Raw genomic sequence first — 21,712 nt, forward strand, 5'->3', positions numbered from 1 at the left:
GCTATACACACTTTTGTTGATAGGGTGATGTCTCTGCTTTTTAGTGTGCTGTCTAGATTTGCCATAGCTTTCCTCCCGAGGAGCAAGCGTCTTTTAATTTCTTGGCTACAGTCCCCATCTGCAGTGATCTTGGAGCCCAGGAAAATAAAATCTGTCACTACCTCCATTTCTTCCCCATCTATTTGCCAGGAATTGAGAGGGCCGGATGCCATGATCTTGGTTTTCTTAATGTTAAGTTTCAACCCAACTTTTGCACTCGCCTTCTTTACCCGCAACAAGAGGCTCTTTAGTTCTTCTTCACTTTCTGCCATTAGAGTGGTATCATCTGCATATCTTAGGTTGTTGATATTTCTTTCGGCAATCTTAATTCCAACTTTTGATTCATCTAGCCCTGCCTTTCTCATGATGTGCTCTGCATATAAGTTAAATAGGCAAGGCGACAGTATACAGCCTTGCCGGACTCCTTTCCCAATTTTGAACCAATCAGTGCTTCTGTGTCCAGTTCTCACTGTTGCTTCTTGGCCCACATATAGGTTTCTCAAGAGACAAATAAGATGGTCTGGTACGCCCATCTCTTTAAGAACTTGCCACAGTTTGTTATGATCCACACAATCAAAGGCTTTAGCATAGTCAATGAAGCAGAAGTAGATGTTTTTCTGGAACTCTCTAGCTTTCTCCATGATCCAGCGTATGTTGGCAATTTGATCTCTAGTTCCTCTGCCTCTTCGAAATCCTGCCTGTACTTCTGGTAATTCTCAATCCACATACTGCTCGAGTCTAGCTTGTAGGATTTTAAGCATAACTTTACTAGCTTGAGATATGAGTGCAATGGTGTGACAGTATGAACATTCTTTGGCACTGCCTTTTTTTGGCATTGGAATGTAAACTGATCTTTTCCAATCCTGTGGCCACTGTTGAGTTTTCCAAATTTGCTGGCAAATTGAGTGTAGCACTTTTACTGCATCGTCTTTTAAGATTTTGAATAGTTCAGCTATTTGCAAAGAAACCCACAAATTTGTCTAGTTCAGGGGTCTTCAAAGTTGGTCCTTTTATGACTTGTGGACTTCAAGTCCCAGAATTCCTCAGCCAGCATGCCTGGCTGTGGAATTCTGGTAGTAGTCCACAAGTCATAAAAGGACCATGTTTGAAGATCCCGGGTCTAGCTGGTCTACAGCGGGGTAGGCAACCTTGGCTCTTTTATGACTCGTGGACTTCAACTCCTAGAATTCCAGCTGGCTCAGGAATTCTGGAAGTTGAAGTCCACGAGTCATAAAAGAGCCAAGGTTGCCTACCCCTGGTCTACAGGTATCTTGTCCCTAACAATGTTAACCCTCAATTTCTGTAGCATACTTGGGAAGGCAGAATATGCCTTTTTATGTCTGCTCTGAAGCAAATCCTAGGTAGGCTAGAAAAGCTTGCTACAGATAGTCCTTGACTTGAAACCATTCACTTAGCAACCATTCAAAAATACAACAGTACTGAAAAAACTGACTTATCACCAATCCCCACACAACCATCACAGCATCCTCACAATTGTGTGATCAATATTGGGCACTTGTCAACTGGCATGTAATTATGACTGTTTTTATTATTCGTATCCCGTCGTTATTTTTTTTTTACAAATAACTCAAGGCGTAAACATATCTCACACTTTCCTCCTACTTTCCCCACAACTACAACCCTGTGAGGTGGGTTGGCTGAGTGTGTCTGGCCCTAAGTCAACCAGTTACCTCAATGGAAGAAGTTGAATTCGTTTAACAATATGATTCACTTAAATGCAGTCATTCGCTTAACGACTGTGACCAAAAAGTGGTAAAACTGAGTGTGACTCATTTAACAACTGCCTTGCTTCTTAATGAAATTCTGGTCCCTTTTGAGGTCATAAGTAGATGACTACCTATTTTTGTCAAGGAAAAACATCTTGAGTGTTGTCCCTAGAATTACCCTCGGAATCATTGTGAAATCTATATGCACCCTTTCTGTCCTCAAAGTGTCTTACAGAAATTAAAAATACAAATGGAAGACCACTATAGTTAAAATGAAAGGCAACCTTAAGACTGAAGCATTTCAGTTCAAAAATCAGTTCTAACTAAAGATGGGAGAAAGAGATGGGATTTGCCATTTTCTGACAAACTTGAAAGGGTCAAATATTGCTTTTATTGCCTGGAAACGGCACCAGCGAAGTCTTGCTTCCATAGGTCAGATAGAAGATTGCGGTAATACAGTAATAAAAAAGGCCTTGATGATCTGTTTAATTTGCATTTTTTTAGTGGGAAGAGATGGTTCCACTGACACTATTTTTTAAAATTTATTTATTAAATTTACATGCTGCCCATCTTGCTATCCAATAACTGCTATAGTGTACTTGCATACCAAGCCATAAATGGGATTTTTTTAAAAAAAAAAATCTTAATTGTTGAACTTTTTGAATATTTTTAAGTGCTCCTTGATTTAAAAAGAAAATTTATGCTCACTGATTATAGGGAAGATCAAAAACTTTGGGGAAGGTGCATGTTTGAACCAAAGGATCCACATCCCAGTTTTTCTTCTCATGGGTGAGCAAGTGTGACTTCACGACAACTGAGGAAGAATCCTTGGGGGAGTGGATTCCTTGAATGAAATTGATAGCAAAGCTCAAAAGACACCCAGGTTTCTTATCACACAATGGCTGGCATAAATTAAAGCACCAAGCCATGATTGCTTTTACAAATTAGCTGAAATTACACAATAGGTCAGTCCATAACAGGTTGTGCAAACACATCCTACAAGCATTAAATAGCCACTCAGGGCAAGAATGTTTTCATCATATGCTTCATTAATGGTGCCTAACTGTGTTCATACAAAGACCCACAAATCAGCCATCCATTGTAGCATAGCGGAGCCAGTTTTATTTGGTTTTTATTTATTGCCTTGCAGGCCAAGACCCAAACAGTAGTATAGCTTTCCGTGTGAACGTAGTTTGTCAGGTTAATTTATGCTTTATTGCAGACATGTCAAACACAAGGCCCGGGGGCCAGATCCGGCCCACGAAGTGGTTTCATGCGGCCCGCGAAGCCATCCTGGAAACAGTGAAGGAACGGCCCCCACTGCCTTGGCCCTGGCCCAGAGACCCTCCTTCTGCCAGAGACCCTCAGATCTGTCCCACTCCTGCCCAGGCCCCCATAGGCACCCTTGATGCGAATGATGTAGAGCTAGCCACGCCCACCCAGTAGGCTATACGCACTTTAGCCATGCCCACCCAGTAGGCCACGCCCACCCAGTAGGCCACGCCCACCCAGGCCACACCCACCCGGCCCCCTGAGGGCAACCGCAATGCTGATGCGGCCCTCAATGAAATTGAGTTTGACACCCCTGCTTTATTGTGTTGCAAGGACCCAGGGAATTGGGTTGAATGAAGCCACGATATTGTTCGATGGCCTCTGCAGGATTAAAAAAAATGGAATCTAAGGAAATCAGTTAAGATATAAATATCTCATTACATTATACCAAAGGTTCATTTATCCCAATATTCTCGGGCCAATTCCGCATTGGTTTACCACCTGCTCAATGAAAAATAAAAGATTTAAGGGGGGGGGGAAAAAGACTGGATTCGTTTTGCATTTTGTAGCCATGCAGGTTGCTTTAGCGACCAAAGTTACGACAGACCTCAACAGAGCTACTTCTGACCCATTTCCAGGGTCTCAATCATGCGCCCCCCTTGCAGTCACATGAATGCATTATGGGTGCTTGGCAACAAGCTCGCATTTGCAACCCTTTGCAGTGTCCCATGGTCATGTGCCCACAATTTTTGGCGGGGTTTTTAGCAGTTTTTGGCATTTATTTCTGGTTTCCAAGAAAAAAACTCCCAGAGTAAAAAAGGTTCCCTTAATAAGCAATAATGCAAAAAAAAAAAAAAGCTCATAAAATCCAGTCGTCACATGGTGACCCATTTGACCATGGTGACTTATGACTTTAATTCCTAGCTCAGTTCCAGTCATTAAGTTGAGGAGTACCTGTACAGATAATTCTCCCAATGGACAAGCCTCTCTTGGCATGCAGAAAGTTCAGGATTCTAATCCTGAAGCTAGGGCCTGGCACTCCGTGATTGATCTGCTCATCTCTATCAAGCAAATTCACTACACTTGGCAGGTCTGCCACTTGATTCCTCAAGATCATCATCAGGTAGGCAGATTCCCTTTTTGGAGTTTCCGCAGCATCCTTAAATGTAACTGGAAAAGCAACCACTCTTTTTCAATGACAGACCATCATTGTCTGAGCCATTTTGAAGAAGGGAGTATTTAATTCTCTCTCGTTTCTTAACATGCATACATTATAGAGTCTGTTGTAAAGATGCCCGACTCGTTCATATGATTTACTCCCAAGTATAAGCGGAAGCCATACAAAGAGGGCAGTGGATGCTATTCAGTGAGCAGCTAAATTTGACCAGCGTTGAACCAGCCTGTGAGGAAGGAGGCTGTTTACGTTATTGTTCCAAGCCATTTGTAGGCGTAAGCTTCCAAAATGGAAGTTAATTCAGTAACTAGGTTTTTGACTCTGGACAAATGATGATAGAATAACAGAGTTGGAAGACACATTGGAGGTCATCTAGTCCAACCCCCCTGCTCAAGCAGAGGCTCTATACCAGTGATGGTGAACCTTTTAGAGACCGAGTGCCCAAACTACCCACTTATGTATGGTCGGGTGCCGGGTGGGCGTGGCTGCGGTGGTAACGGCAGACTGGGTGGGACTAAAAAGTTCAATCAATTCCAACTTTGTGAGATTTTTTTTCCATGAGAAGTTGAAATTGATTGAACCTTTTTTTTTGCACACGGCGGTGGAAGCCTAAAGTGAAAAGGTTTTATAAGACCCAGCTGAAGGCCTAGGACTGAGACGATGACATGCGTGCCCAGAGAGAGGGCTCTGCATGCTACCTGTGGCACGCATGCCATAGGTTCGCCACCACGGCTCTACACCATTTCAGATAAATGATTTTCCAGTCTCTTCTTGAAAACCTCCAGTGATGGAGCACCCACAACTCCTGGAGACAACTTCTGTTCTCACCATTAGGAAATTTCTCCTTCGTTCTAGGTTGCTTTTTTCCTTGTTTAGTTTCCATCCATTGTTTACAATTAGATTTACAATTAATTGACAATTAGTTCAATCTGTAAATAAGGCCAGGCTAACAATCTTAATGCTTGTCGGTTAATCGAGAAAGGTTGGAGACCTCGGCCTTACAAGATAATGCCTCCTTTTTCAGCCATTACAATTTTTATTTTAGCATACTTAGTCCTTACTGATCAGTTTTGGGAGGTTTGCAACCTTGCCCAATGAAGTAGTGAACAATGAAGAGGAATTGCATTTATTGCTTCCTGGCTGCAATTCTGAAAAAAATCATAGAAAGCTATAACAAATCTTATCTATAACAAATAATAGACTCCTAAATGCCATGGATATCTAAATAAGGATTAATTAGGTAATCTTCTAGGAATAAAACCCCCAACGGTTGGAGAAAGCATCAAAGAAAAATCTTCTGGCGAACACTGAAGCCCCCAAATCAGTGTTTCCCAATCTCAGTAACTTTAAAATATGTGAACTACAACTCCCAGAAATCCCCAGCCAGCATAAGGTTCAAAAACACTGTCCTAATTAATTGCAGAATGTATATGTATGGCAAGCAAGCAGTCAAAAGAAAAATCCCTCTTCAATAAGAATGTATTGCTCAGATAACTTTCTGAAGCAATGTAAGGGCTATTGGATAATCCATTTTAATTCAGCACCAGCAAGCACAGGCTTGCTCTGTTCATTGTGGACTAGAAAAAAATACAATTTCAGAAATTAAATATTCGTTAAGGATTAAAAAATACAGAACCCTGTTATTCTGAGGTTTTGAACAAAAGTAATGGGATATTTCAAACAGTAGAATATGACTCTTTGCTGACGAATGCCTGTAGTACTTCCTTCAGATTTTAAGGGCCACTCACACCAATTATTTTAGCCTATGATCCATTTCCATTACTCTGAATTCTGTTTGCTTATTTGCTAATCAAGTCATTTCTCTTTCGCATCTGTATTCTCATAATATCCAATTCCTTGAGTTTCAAACCTGCCCTTTTTGAGTTTTCATTCACGGTTATTATTTAAAAGATGCAATTAAGAAAAGCTCAGGCGTTTCACTGTTTGCTTAGCGCAGGCATGTCAAACTCATGACGTCATGGGACGTTGCGCGATGTATTGCGACTTTTCCCCCATTGCCGGCAATGGGGTGGGCGCGGTTTCGGCGTAATGCATCCGGCTCGCAGGCCAGCAGTTTGACCTGCCTGGCTTAGCATTAATAATTTTTATCCTTATTTCAAACTGGGTTTGAAGCAGAGGGAGTCAAGATTTACTCAACTATTTATCGATCTTCCTTGGAAATAAGCTGTAATCAAAAATAGATACAACCAATGTACAGTAATAAAGGTTGAAAAAAGCATCCCAAAATATAAAATGTTAAAAAGCAAGGCTTGGTTATCACATAAAAACTGTTTTAAAACTTGACCTGAAATGAAGTACTTAAATGTATTCTCACCAGCTGTACTTCCAAGTGCCTTAAGCTGTAGGTTTCACAAACAGATCCATTATAGCAGAGTCAACGTACATACTTACAAATTGTAGTTCCAAGTCATTTGCATTCAAAGTCATTTTCTCTATGGATTGGGATAGAAAGTATACATATTTAACACAATAATTATGCCCTCCATCCACAAAACATATCCTTAAGGTATACGTAGGAAGCTTTAAGAGTCAACCAAGAAGCAGGGTAGCCATTTAAAGACTGCAGGATAATGCACTCAACTCAACTACAAAGTCTCTACATTTCTGTTTATTGAGACAAACTAATTAAAAGGCACAAACATGGGGCGTATGTTTACATGACATTATAACAAACATATACATTAAAAGTGTAGGAATGTGTTCTTTTTGCTACACAGGAAGTTCCTAAGCTTTTTTATATACAAAAGTTGTACAGTTTGATGTCCTAAGGTACAAAAGTTCATTTATAAAATTATTTTACACTAAATTCTATTATTTTTCCCCATTTTTTACTATGTAGTCCAAGCCCCTAGAACCATTTTCACATAATCTGGACATCAGTCTAACCCCAGACATTTGCCTCAGAAATACGAAATATGTTGCTTTTACACTGACACGATGGGTATAAACACAAAACAGTAGACTTCCACCCTCTCAGGCTTGCCAGCATCCCATTTTTAAAAAAAATGAAAATATTGATTGGATTGGCATCCTTGCTCTGGGCAAAAGCCTTTTCCCCTTCCAATTATTTCTTATACTGTCTTGGCTATAGGGTACGTCTTTAAAAACAAAAGATTAAAAAGTGACTGTGACATGATAGCCTAAAAGATTGCTTCCCTAGATTTTCCATCCTACTTTATGTACAGATAAAATAAAGGATGTATTCTTGGGTATTTTAATGGGACTGTTTGGCGGGGGGAGAGAGAGGACTTCCCTTCACTGGATAGGTCAGTTAATGGAAAACCTCCACAAAATCAATAACTATTTGTTAACACAATTAACTAAAAGTACAAATGATGGTTGTTGCTTCTTCTGCAAATATTTACAAAGTTGAAGAAATCTGCACAACACTTGATTAAAGGAGGGGACGGGGACAAAAAAGGTAATAAAAAAAAAAGAAAGAAAAACACAAAATAATAAGATGCACTCTCTTGGCTTGTCCTGAAGGGGCATCCTAACTAGTTAGTGGTTAGAATAAAAACTGTATACCATTTTATAATATAAGACAAAAAAACTTTCCGCGAACACCACCTGCTCCCTTGTCACATCAGCAGGTTTTGCTTGAGAGAGTGAGAGCAGAGACATGTTCTACCCAGCACTTCCACAGTCTTCAAGCTTAAAGCCATTTTTCCATGTTTCAAAGCTCACTGTTAACGCTCTCCGTAATAAAGAGTCCCAGCTGGATTTCGACTAGAGACCACATTCACGTAGATTTCAAATCCTATTCTACCAGCCATAGCTGTTCTTCGCCAAACATGAAACAGTTCTTCTTCTTTCTTTCTTTTTTAATATGCTGACTATTAAGGTTACATTCCCTTAGGGTAATATGTCACTTACTATTTACATTTCCAAAATACCAGGTCATAATCCCTATTGTTATTTAGAAGTTAGAATGATAAAAGTTACCATATGCTTTGCATATCAGAGTTGGTATCACTTTTCCCATAGGGAATTCTGCCTGAAATCATCATATTCCCAAAAGGTAAAATGCATAATTACTTAAATGCATTTTTCTTTAAAAAAAAAATAGGACCATGAAATGTATTTACTTAAAAAAACAACAACGCTACAATACTTTCTCAATCAGAGAGCCACAGAGCTGGCCAGTTAGTGATTCATCTCCACATTGTAGTTGTGGAAATCTCCGTATTTGGAGCCTTCTAGTGTTTAGATAAAGAGGTTTTTTTTCCATTTACAATTTCCCCAGTTACCAATAATGATAACTTTTCAAAATGTTTTAGGACTGGGCTCAGTTCTCATCTGATCTTCAAACATCATTGCCAGTTTAAAGGAAAGAAAAAAGAGCCAGAAATAAGTCAACAGCCAGCCAACTGAACAGGGATTTGATTATGTTTTTTTCCCCTTTAAACTGGAGCATGATTTTTTTTGCATCAAATGAATTAGCCTGGTTTCATTACTATGAACTTAAAAAAGGAAGGTTAATTGCTCTTAAGGACTTGTTTTCTATTCTTTTTAATACTGCATGAAGTTTTTGCTCTAGTTTTTTTTTTTTTTACCAGGGGGGAGAGGTTGGCAATGCCTGGGGAAGGAAAGGCATGTTTTCCACAGGTCTCATGGCTATATTTAAAGGGCCAGCTAATGTCATTGGTGTTGGGAGATTCATCGGCGAGGTTATAGTAACTGGATGTGCGATGTTCACCGGAGCAGTGACTGAGGTTGGTAAATTGACAGGTGTAGTGAGTGTTAACGGAGAAGTCATGGACAAAGGGCTTGTTATGGTAACAGGGTGGCCTAAGCTCATTGGGCTGGAGATGTTAACTGCGCTCGAAACATTGGCTGGGCTTCTCATATTCATTGCAGCAGCCACAGTGACTGGGTTGGTGATCGTCCCGGATCCCACCGAGGAGGTTATGTTGAAGGGAGTAGAGAGAGTCACAGGCGTTGGGGCAGCAGTGGACGTTTGGCACAAGTTGGCAGCTTCTAGGAAACAAAGAGAAGAGATGACACCAAAGTTGTTGCTTTACAAACAGACAGAGCAGAGCAGATTCTGAAACACCAACAGAACAGTCCTTGGAATAAATTTTGATGCAAGCTATTGCAATGCCAGTCAGCCTTCTCTTATCTACAAACCCCTTTCCCACTGGACATTTTGGACCTTTCCAAGTCTAGCCCATTTTGCTGACAGTTTATGCAAAAACATACAAATCACAGTGCAAGGTGCCTATCAGCAATTAAGGGCTCACAGACAAGTTAATAAGCCTGGGTCTCACATATTCTGGTAAACTGGCAAACTTTACATTTTTTTTTAAAAAAATAGCGATGAATCTATTATGTGTTTTAATAGTTTCTTTCATTATACAATGACAAATATTCTCAGGCAGAATACTCTGAAATGCAATTATTAAACACTAATTCTACAACCTATAATATCTTCAGTCATGCAATTCATCTGTGTTCAAGACATCTGGCAATTTTTAGTAATAAAAAGAGGGGGATTTGTTCATTAAAGCAGCACAGTATTAGCAGAAAGTCCTCTCAAGAGGAATATTGTAAGTAGAGAGAGTGTACATACCGAATGGTACGTACTCTATAGCCTTCTCAAAGTTGTACTGACATTCTGTGAAGGTTTTAAAAAGTCATTATTAGGGACCGATACGCAAAGCTAGTTTTCACTATTACCTGCTTATTTCATTTTAAAATAAATTTAACCACAAATTGTGGAATCATTCAATCAGTGTAGTATTTTAGTTGTTGTAAAAACCCCAGTCAATAAGATGAGTGCATCAAACCCCACCAGTCAGGTAAGCTTTCGCCTCAATTAAGAATGGATCCCCTCTGGAAACAGAAAGAATTTGGTTCATACTGTCACACCAAGGGCACCTCTGCGACTATTCAAACTAGAGACAACTGGAAAGCTATAAAGTTAACTATTTTTATATATCAGCACCACCTGCTGGCTAGCAATAGAATGCTCAGGTTCTCATGGAGTTGGAAAAAGAACGAACTAACTTCTGGTATTAAGAAAACCAGCCGCAACTGGGAACCTCAGTTTAAACCAATAAACTGACATAAAGCCATTCATGTCAATTTGGGGCACATCAGGTTATGTTTACCAGGTGGCAGCAACGTGGTTTTCATGAGAGGCCTAGGCTGTTGACTCCAGTGCATGTAAGAAAGCAGGAGGTATTTACAAAGGACAAGAGAATAGTGCACAATGCAGGTGGTGCAATGCTAGGGAAGGACCTTGGATGCTTCTCTTTGTGCTGAGCAATTATTATGTTCAGTATGGAAACTGCAACCTTGGACCCAAAATACTTCAAAGGGGGAGAGCTGAAAGTCCAGCCTTACAATACAAGCTATATAAATGTATCTGACCCTACCTTGCTTGACTGAAGTTGGCCTCAGAGTCTGTTGGCTTTCTGTAATCAAAATTGGGAGGTGGAGGAAAGGTGTTGCAATTAAGCCATTCAATGATACATAGTTCTAGTTTTCCCTTTCCCATAACATCATACAGATTGTTATTCGAGCATGTGCACAATTAAAAGGTCCAGCTCTAAAATTCTGGCATGGTGTCAGGTGTTTTTATGTCTAGCATGATTTAAAGGCTATATTCACGCAGCCAACTAAATCAAATTAACCCATTTTCTAAATTTGCTTAAGAATGAATGAGCAGCTAGCCAAACAGCCTGGGTTCACAGCACACACATACACGCACAGAACTTTTCAAAATAAACATTAACCGAGCTTAGCAAGTGTACATGCAACCAAGTTCTGAATTGGTTATGAGCCTGATTATATGAGAAGACCAATACCATAGTTCAGAGGTCTTCAAACTTGGCCCTTTTATGACTTGTGGACTTCAACTCCCAGAATTCCTCAGCTAGTGTGCCTGGCTGAGGAATTCTGGGAGTTGAAGTCCACAAGTCATAAAAGGGCCAAGTTTGAAGACCCCTGCCATAGTTCTTCCAAGCCTGACCTGCAGTGCCTCTCCAATGGTTGTTCCAAAATCGAAATTATTTTTTTGATCTCAGGATGTCAAAGCAGACTTTATTTTTCACTATCTACCATCTACTGCATGGGAAAATTTAAATGTCCTGATCATCACGTTACTCAGAATACTGAGCATATACAATGATACTCTATATGGTAACTCAGAACTATGACCCAAAAATTCATTTCACATTACTGTACATGAGAAGAAAAAGGCGTGCTGAAGGAACTTCTGGATTTTTATCTGAAAGCAAGAGGGAAAGCAACAACAGTAACATATATACTGCTCAAAAAAATAAAGCGAATACTTAAACAACACAATGTACTGTATTTAATAGTAGGATGTCTTATCTTGTGTTCCCTTTATTTTTTTGAGCAGTATACAAGCTTCAAGAGGCCAAACATCTGCTTTCTGTGCCAGGAAGCCAGAGCAAGGACAACAATTAGTTTTACTGCTTGGGTTTCAAGCAGTTTGTGCTGCAACTGGGGTCTCAGCCACTCAGTTCTACTTTTAGAGGTAACACAATTGTTGCATCTTGCTGTACAGCTAGGTGGTGTAGCTATCAGGTTGCTGGACGAGGGCCTTGTCCAAGGCACCCACAACTATGTTAGCTCACTGGGTGACTTTGTACCAGCTCTTATCTCTCAGTCTAATATACCCCACAGGTTGGTGGTTGGAGGAGACAGTGATGTATTTGCTGTCCTGATCTCCTGGAGAAAAGGTGCAATATCAGTTCAACTGCTGAGTTTTCCACGCAAGAGAATCAGAATCCACCAAAATTAATAACGTCCCCTCTGCTTTGCAACTACCCTCCTGCTCTATTCATGCACCCTCCATTTGGATTCCTTCAGTTGATTACCTGTCTCTCATTTTCAGAAATTATAATTACATAAAAGATCATTTCTCATACATAGCTGGGTTTAGATCTAGGATCTAAACCAATCATCTGCAGGATCCCAGGCTCTCTTCCACCACCAGCATTTTTCTCCTAAAAAAGAATTCTTGTAGCTCAGGGTTGAACTGTGGGGTCCTCGGTGCTTTCTGAACTCAGTTAGAGTCTAACACTGATGATGTTACCTAGTTCAGTAATTAAACATCTGCAAGAAAGAGGTCTATGGCGATTCTCAGTCATTCAGGTCCTGGTTATCCCAAGGGTACTTTTTCAAGAGGCAACTGGACTAACTTTTTCTTTGAAGACCTTTTGCTTCTCGTCCAAAAAGCTCCTTCAGCCCTGACTCTGAAGCCCTGACTCTGTTCCATTCCCCACCATTCCATCAGAGCTGAAGAAACTGCTTGGATGAGACGAGAAACGTCTTCAAAGAAAAACAAGGAAGTCCTGTTGCCTCCTGAAAAAGCACCTTTGGGTCTGCGAGAAAGCAACCAAGCTCAGAGAGCACCAAGGAGCCCACATTTCCCCCCCCTTTTTATGTTGAAGATATGCTCTGCGCCTTCCTTGGGGAGCTTAGTATTCTGTAGGCCAGCTCTACCTCGTGCTCCAATAACAGCTCCCTGAAAACTGCTGTTCTGTGCATGCAGAGTTTCTATATCAAACAGGCACCAAGCTGCTAAAACCCATCACAGGCATCCGCAATAGGACGAAAACACACATTTAGAGGAATTAAGATTGATAGCTAATTTGAAACATGAATGGAAACTCTTGCAATTCAGCATGGTATGGTGCATCATATAGATTTAAGCAAACTGGATTTGAACTGCAAAAACCCAGGCCACAGAGCTCAACAGATGGCCACATTCTCAGTTTAAACGTGCAGCAACAATAACCCATAAGGTAAGAGCAAGACTGTATCTCTGTGGATGCTCTAAAGATTGCCACATGGATGGAATTCATTTACTGATGCTGGATTCAGCATACCAAGGAATCTCAACATTTTTGCAAAGCATTCTGGGAAGACTAAGCAAGGAATACATCCAAATCTATTCATATAAAGTTTCTTATTGTAGGCTTTTTCGAAACGCTAAATTTCGAGGGACGGAGCTAGTTGTGCAGGGGAAAAAAACCAGATGGGTCATTCTGAATTCCTATTTCCTCATCCTATTTAACACAAACATATTGAGCTCAGTAATATCCTTCTATACAACTCCTAAAGCAAGTATAGTTTATTAAGACTGGTAAGTCTATCGACTTGTAAAAAATAAAATAAAAACAAGGCACCAAATTCAAAGGGTGGAAAATGCTCCAAATCTCTTACTTTGCATGGTAGGCATTGGGTACATACTACTTACACTTGCTTTGCGATTCTTTGCAAAGAAAAGTGGTATAAATAGATTGAACACAATACAATAAAGATAACTGCTATTTTAAGCACTGAATTAGATGCCTTGGTTAAAAATGGCTATAGTAACAAAGACTGCTTATTTATTTTATGTAAGCCATCAAAACACATATAACTTTTTCCCTTTCCTTGATAAGAGAGAGAACGTACACATAAACAATTCCATATGAAATTATAGTTCTTTCAAATTCTAATTGCTATTGAATATCTTCCTGTCCCACTAGTTTATAGACAATTAAAAGTGAATGGGGCCATAAAAAAGACAACAAAATGCCACCAGAAGAAGTCACTATGCTAAAGGAGAACCAAAGCATATTTTATTTGTAAAAATAAACAATAAGAATAAATATTTAAAGCAACTTTATAAAACTGGAAGACAGGATGCAACGCCAGTAAGATTGGCATCAAGGTCAAGAATCATGGAGGCTGGATGTTTTCTAGCCAAATTAAAGTGTTTTAGAAAAACCGAATTTTTCCACCTTATGGAGAATTATAAACCAATTTAAGTTTTCAGGCTTCCTCCAAGTTGTAGAGAATTTCCTCTATGGAAAGTCTGGAAACCAATGTGGTAAAGTGGCCCTATTTGTATCAGACAGTAGCACCAATGAACAAGTTAAAATGACAGCTAGGGTTTTGAGTATCTGTTATGCACAAAACTGATTTAAGTAACAGAAAACTCAGATCCTCTCAGAAATCATGCCCCAATAGGGCAAGAGATCAAAATTTTGACATAAGCAACCAATAGGCAACCTGGTAAGCCACAAGTCTCCTAGCCTGGCTTTGGTAAAGCAACTGCTTGACATAATCAAGAAGTAAGAATCTATGACAAGCAGACCCATCTCCATAATTGCCCGAGATTATCAAGTAGCTCTTACTTCTGAACATTTTCAGAGCATAAATTTACTCCATGTTTCCTGCCCACTATACTAGTCATTTATACATGTGCAAGATTAACTCCAACAATTTGCTGCCATCAATTTTTACCTTTCTTTCTTGCTTTAACTGCTTCTTCCCATAGTCTCAGAGTCTCAACTTGTTTTCCAGGCCAGTTTGTGACATGTTGTTGCTGTGATTGCTGCTGCTGCTGCTTCTGGCTGTTGCTCTCTTCATTCATACAAGCTATTCCAGTCACGTTATTTTTTTTTTTAAGAAAGATGCAAAAATACATATGGGCACGAATTAGCATTTTCTCAATTAGAAGGAAACGTGAAGTTAAAAACCACATTTTACAGACTCTGGACAAGGTATTAATATTTCCTTATTTTTTTTCTCCATAATAAACAAAAAACAAGTGATTTTGTTACTTTAGTACAGGGGTGTCAAACTCACAACGTCACATGATGTGTCGCGACGTATCGTGACTTTTTTGCCATGGCCGGCAATGGGCTGGGCATCGTTTTGCTATGATGCATTCGGCCCACAGTCTGACACTACTGCTTTAGTACAAGAACAGTAAGCTTTTGGATGCTTGTTTGCCACCAGAGTGAAATTGTTAAGATACAAACCCTACTGAAGTTTCAACCAAATCTACAAAGTTTAGAATCTGTCATGATTTAAAAAATCTGATAATTAAATGGAGCTACAGAAATGTACCGTATATACTTGAGTATAAGCCGACTCGAGTATAAGCCGAGACCCCCAATTTCACCCCCAAAAACTGGAAAAAGTTATTGACTCGAGTATAAGCCGATCCGCCGTTCTGCAAGCCTCTGCCGCCAGCAGAGGCTCGATCCGCCATTTTGCAAGCCTGAATACACAGGAATACCCTGTGTAGCCGCGGCTCGTCGGCAGGTCTCCGTTCCTCCTGCCGACCTTTGGGGAGGTTTGGGCGCCTCCCCAAACCTCCCCAAACCTCGGCAGGTCTCCGTTCCTCCTGCCGACCTTTGGGGAGGTTTGGGCGCCTCCCCAAACCTCCCCAAACCTCGGCAGGTCTCCGTTCCTCCGCGCAGACCTGCCGACCTTTGGGGAGGTTTGGGCGCCTCCCCAAACCTCGGCAGGTCTCCGTTCCTCCTGCCGACCTTTGGGGAGGTTTGGGCGCCTCCCCAAACCTCCCCAAACCTCTGCAGGTATCCGTTCCTCCGCGCAGACCTGCCGACCTTTGGGGAGGTTTGGGCACCTCCCCAAACCTCCCCAAACCTCGGCAGGTCTCCGTTCCTGTTTGGGGAGGTTTGGGCGCCTCCCCAAACCTCCCCAAACCTCGGCAGGTCTCCGTTCCTCCGCGCAGACCTGCCGACCTTTGGGGAGGTTTGGGCGCCTCCCCAAACGTCCCCAAACCTCGGCAGGTCTCCGTTCCTGTTTGGGGAGGTTTGGGCGCCTCCCCAAACGTCCCCAAACCTCGGCAGGTCTCCGTTCCTCCGCGCAGACCTGCCGACCTTTGGGGAGGTTTGGGCGCCTCCCCAAACCTCCCCAAACCTCGGCAGGTCTCCGTTCCTGTTTGGGGAGGTTTGGGCGCCTCCCCAAACGTCCCCAAACCTCGGCAGGTCTCCGTTCCTCCGTGCAGACCTGCTGACCTTTGGGGAGGTTTGGGCGCCTCCCCAAACGTCCCCAAACCTCGGCAGGTCTCCGTTCCTGTTTGGGGAGGTTTGGGCGCCTCCCCAAACCTCCCCAAACCTCGGCAGGTCTCCGTTCCTCCGCGCAGACCTGCCGACCTTTGGGGAGGTTTGGGCGCCTCCCCAAACGTCCCCAAACCTCGGCAGGTCTCCGTTCCTGTTTGGGGAGGTTTGGGCGCCTCCCCAAACGTCCCCAAACCTCGGCAGGTCTCCGTTCCTCCGCGCAGACCTGCCGACCTTTGGGGAGGTTTGGGCGCCTCCCCAAACGTCCCCAAACCTCGGCAGGTCTCCGTTCCTGTTTGGGGAGGTTTGGGCGCCTCCCCAAACCTCCCCAAACCTCGGCAGGTCTCCGTTCCTCCGCGCAGACCTGCCGACCTTTGGGGAGGTTTGGGCGCCTCCCCAAACGTCCCCAAACCTCGGCAGGTCTCCGTTCCTGTTTGGGGAGGTTTGGGCGCCTCCCCAAACCTCCCCAAACCTCGGCAGGTCTCCGTTCCTCCGCGCAGACCTGCCGAGGTTTGGGGAGGTTTGGGGAGGCGCCCAAACCTCCCCAAACAGGAACGGAGACCTGCCGAGGTTTGGGGAGGTTTGGGGAGGCGCCCAAACCTCCCCAAACAGGAACGGAGACCTGCCGAGGTTTGGGGAGGTTTGGGGAGGCGCCCAAACCTCCCCAAACAGGAACGGAGACCTGCCGAGGTTTGGGGACGTTTGGGGAGGCGCCCAAACCTCCCCAAAGGTCGGCAGGTCTGCGCGGAGGAACGGAGACCTGCCGAGGTTTGGGGACGTTTGGGGAGGCGCCCAAACCTCCCCAAACAGGAACGGAGACCTGCCGAGGTTTGGGGACGTTTGGGGAGGCGCCCAAACCTCCCCAAAGGTCGGCAGGTCTGCGCGGAGGAACGGAGACCTGCCGAGGTTTGGGGAGGTTTGGGGAGGCGCCCAAACCTCCCCAAACAGGAACAGAGACCTGCCGAGGTTTGGGGAGGTTTGGGGAGGCGCCCAAACCTCCCCAAACGTCGGCAGGTCTGCGCGGAGGAACGGAGACCTGCCGAGGTTTGGGGAGGCGCCCAAACCTCCCCAAACAGGAACGGAGACCTGCCGAGGTTTGGGGACGTTTGGGGAGGCGCCCAAACCTCCCCAAAGGTCGGCAGGTCTGCACGGAGGAACGGAGACCTGCCGAGGTTTGGGGAGGTTTGGGGAGGCGCCCAAACCTCCCCAAACAGGAACGGAGACCTGCCGAGGTTTGGGGACGTTTGGGGAGGCGCCCAAACCTCCCCAAAGGTCGGCAGGTCTGCGCGGAGGAACGGAGACCTGCCGAGGTTTGGGGACGTTTGGGGAGGCGCCCAAACCTCCCCAAACAGGAACGGAGACCTGCCGAGGTTTGGGGACGTTTGGGGAGGCGCCCAAACCTCCCCAAAGGTCGGCAGGTCTGCGCGGAGGAACGGAGACCTGCCGAGGTTTGGGGAGGTTTGGGGAGGCGCCCAAACCTCCCCAAACAGGAACGGAGACCTGCCGAGGTTTGGGGAGGTTTGGGGAGGCGCCCAAACCTCCCCAAACGTCGGCAGGTCTGCGCGGAGGAACGGAGACCTGCCGAGGTTTGGGGACGTTTGGGGAGGCGCCCAAACCTCCCCAAACAGGAACGGAGACCTGCCGAGGTTTGGGGAGGTTTGGGGAGGCGCCCAAACCTCCCCAAAGGTCGGCAGGTCTGCGCGGAGGAACGGAGACCTGCCGAGGTTTGGGGACGTTTGGGGAGGCGCCCAAACCTCCCCAAACAGGAACGGAGACCTGCCGAGGTTTGGGGACGTTTGGGGAGGCGCCCAAACCTCCCCAAAGGTCGGCAGGTCTGCGCGGAGGAACGGAGACCTGCCGAGGTTTGGGGAGGTTTGGGGAGGCGCCCAAACCTCCCCAAACAGGAACAGAGACCTGCCGAGGTTTGGGGAGGTTTGGGGAGGCGCCCAAACCTCCCCAAACGTCGGCAGGTCTGCGCGGAGGAACGGAGACCTGCCGAGGTTTGGGGAGGCGCCCAAACCTCCCCAAACAGGAACGGAGACCTGCCGAGGTTTGGGGACGTTTGGGGAGGCGCCCAAACCTCCCCAAAGGTCGGCAGGTCTGCACGGAGGAACGGAGACCTGCCGAGGTTTGGGGAGGTTTGGGGAGGCGCCCAAACCTCCCCAAACAGGAACGGAGACCTGCCGAGGTTTGGGGACGTTTGGGGAGGCGCCCAAACCTCCCCAAAGGTCGGCAGGTCTGCGCGGAGGAACGGAGACCTGCCGAGGTTTGGGGACGTTTGGGGAGGCGCCCAAACCTCCCCAAACAGGAACGGAGACCTGCCGAGGTTTGGGGACGTTTGGGGAGGCGCCCAAACCTCCCCAAAGGTCGGCAGGTCTGCGCGGAGGAACGGAGACCTGCCGAGGTTTGGGGAGGTTTGGGGAGGCGCCCAAACCTCCCCAAACAGGAACGGAGACCTGCCGAGGTTTGGGGAGGTTTGGGGAGGCGCCCAAACCTCCCCAAACGTCGGCAGGTCTGCGCGGAGGAACGGAGACCTGCCGAGGTTTGGGGAGGCGCCCAAACCTCCCCAAACAGGAACGGAGACCTGCCGAGGTTTGGGGACGTTTGGGGAGGCGCCCAAACCTCCCCAAAGGTCGGCAGGTCTGCGCGGAGGAACGGAGACCTGCCGAGGTTTGGGGACGTTTGGGGAGGCGCCCAAACCTCCCCAAACAGGAACGGAGACCTGCCGAGGTTTGGGGAGGTTTGGGGAGGCGCCCAAACCTCCCCAAACGTCGGCAGGTCTGCGCGGAGGAACGGAGACCTGCCGAGGTTTGGGGAGACGCCCAAACCTCCCCAAACGTCGGCAAGTCTCCGTTCCTCCGCGCCCTGCCTGCCTGCTTCTTTCCGCTGCGGAAAGAAGCAGGCAGGCAAGGCGCGGAGTTTGGGGAGGTGCGCGCGCACCTCCCCAAACCTCCCCAAACTTCGGCAGGTCTCGGACGGCGGTGGCTTGGGAGAGGTGCGGGCGATCCCGGAAGCACCAAAGCCTCGGCCGCGCACAAGTCCTCGGTAAGTTTTTTTTGTTGACTGGAGTATAAGCCGAAGTGGAATTTTTCAGCCCAAAAAGTGGGCTGAAAAATTCGGCTTATACTCAAGTATATACGGTAATAATGAATATCAGCTATAAAAAGAGGTTTTAAATATTCTAGTATTGATGTGTATGTTGAGAGAGACAGAAAGTTTTAATATCTTTGCCTCTTATCTAAATTGTACAATTTTTAAGGCAGAGAGATTTTACTACCTGCTGAGACACATCCTAGTTTCAGCCACATCAGAGCAACTGCATTTTAAGCACATTTAAGAAGAGAAGGAAAACTCTTCTTAAATGTCTAAATCATGAAATCTACTGCTGGTGTTCCTTGACAAATGTAGCTTAACCCTTTCTACCCATGAAAAGTTTTAAGATGACTTCTATTAGAAGGGAGACATAGGTAATCCTTGACTTAAGACCACAATTGGGACCAGAATGTCCATGGTTAAACAAAGTAGTTAAAGTTGTTAAGACATGCCCAATTTTATTATCTTTTTTTGCCATAGCTGTTAAACAATCACTGCAGTTGTTAAGTGAGTCATGTGGTTATTAATCAAATCCAGCTTCCCCCACTGTCTTTGTCGGAAGCCAGTTGGGAAGGTCACACAAATGGTGATCATGTGACCCTGAGATGCTGCAATTGTGGTAAGTACATGCCAATTGCCAAGCGCTGGAATTTAAATCAGGTGACTGTAGGGTTGGTGCGATGGTCGTAAATATGAGAACTGGTTGTAAGTAAGTTTTTTTCAGTGGCATTGTAATTTTGAATGGTTGTAAGTTGAGGACCACCAGTAATGTCTTGCCTTCATTTAATCGTATACTTAAACTACAAAATTTCTATAATATGGATTTGCCAAAATGAAGCACATAGCCCTAAGACAAATAGTGTGTGTATTCAGAGGACAAGAGTGTGTAGTTGTTTCTTCCATAGTGATCACAGTTGTTGCTACAACAAATAAATGAGAAGTAATAAGAAGTTTCCACTGTAATGGCTAATACAATATTTAATATCATTCAACAGAAAATGGAGTGCAAACAATCTTAATAGTAAATTACAAGTTATCAATCTTGCAACAAGCATTTTTTTTACCAGCATACTAAAACATATCAAATTTAAACCATGGCTACTCACAAGCAGGAAGATGTAGATTTTCTTGCTTGAAAAACCCAAATTCTGCAATGTAAATGAAACAGCTCTGTATAATTTATTGTACTGAGTTTGCATAATAGATACAACTTATATTTTAGATATGGAGAGCCTGAATGAAATTCCTGTCAAGCCATAAAGCTCATCAAATTGATTTAGTCTAACTTACCTTCCCTGGATTGTTGCAGGAACAAAAGATATTCTGAATAAACCAGATCTGAAAAACTCAGATAGGAATGGCACACAAACTTTTGAAACATTACATAGATTCCCATGATTTAATATTTAAACACAGTCACATTTTTCTTTAGCATAAATTTATATTATTTCATCTATGATTGGGCAACCATGGAAATAGGGACCAGAGAAGATTATGAGCCAAAAAAGATCCATTTACACAGATGCTTTCATCAAAGGTGCTCTGCATAAGCATAAAAAGGGGATGACACAGCTGGCAGACAAGACTTGTACACAAGACTTAGGCAACAGGTGGCAGATGTCTATAACTGGGAAAAAAGCTAGCACACAAGAAAGAATATTCTATTGTAGGTGGATTCCTGTGCCATACTTGTAGTTGCAGAACTGCTAAAAAAACATGTTTTTTAGGTACATAGACTGCCTCATCTCTTTACTGTCTCATTCTATTGCATTCAGCAGCTAGAACTCATTGTAACAGAGAAAAAACTAACCTTCATAAAATTCCTGCCTATACATTAAGCAAAATCATTACACAACCTAGTAACACAACCTGGGTAACTGTTTACAAACACAGGGTAGAGTTCTGCAAATTTTGAATTTTGAACCCTAATCTACTCTTAGAGGAATCCGTGGTAAATGCACCCGTAGACTTTCCTATTTTGTTTGCCACCACTGGGGAGCTTGCTATTTTGTTTGCTTATACAGGTAGTTCTCGACTGATGACCACAGTTGGGATGGGAATTTTGGTTGTTAACTGATGTGATCATTAAGCAAGTTGTTACATGACTGGACCCAAATTTACAACCATGTGGTCCTTAGGCAAATCTGGCTTTTCTGATTGATTTTTGTTGTTGTTGTTGTCAGAAGCCCTATGGGAAGCTTGCCAATTGTGATCACTGCAACCATCGTAAATGTGAGCCAGTTGCCAAGCGCCCAAATGGTATTCATGCGACTGAGGGAGAGGTGCAACAGTCGTAACACTTTTTTCTAAGGTTATCGTAACTTCAAATCATTATTAAATCAATGGTTGTTAAGTCAAGGACTACCTGTACTATGACCACATTTGGGCTTCTAGTTTAGGGATGGAAGGAAATGGAAGGCTTCAGAGAGGAACCAAAGTGAATTATTGGGCTGACACCGAGTCTCCAGTAATCTCCAGATCTTCACCAATTCAACTCTTGACAAATTTCCTGCTGTTTGACATGACTCGGCATTTTTTTGCTGAAACAG

At 44.0% G+C, this 21,712-nt stretch overlaps 1 protein-coding gene across 4 annotated transcripts in view; it reads right to left on the reverse strand.

The window, feature by feature from the left end:
• Positions 1-6,823: 6,823 nt before the first annotated feature.
• Positions 6,824-21,712, reverse strand: part of VEZF1 (vascular endothelial zinc finger 1) — a 32,640-nt gene continuing 17,751 nt past the window's right edge. For 3 of the 4 annotated variants that reach the window (XM_083349575.1, XM_083349576.1, XM_083349574.1), the window contains exons 5-9: positions 20,270-20,311; positions 14,503-14,637; positions 10,614-10,652; positions 9,806-9,850; positions 6,824-9,213 (exon numbers count right to left, since the gene is read on the reverse strand). In XM_083349575.1, the coding sequence (XP_083205701.1) occupies positions 8,786-9,213; positions 9,806-9,850; positions 10,614-10,652; positions 14,503-14,637; positions 20,270-20,311 (689 nt within the window). In that variant the 3' untranslated portion in view covers positions 6,824-8,785. The remainder of the gene's footprint in view (positions 9,214-9,805; positions 9,851-10,613; positions 10,653-14,502; positions 14,638-20,269; positions 20,312-21,712) is intronic. The other variant, XM_083349577.1, reaches the window with a different exon arrangement.

This window comes from Vipera ursinii, assembly GCF_947247035.1.
Source record: "Vipera ursinii genome assembly, chromosome: 1".
NCBI lineage: Eukaryota > Metazoa > Chordata > Lepidosauria > Squamata > Viperidae > Vipera > Vipera ursinii.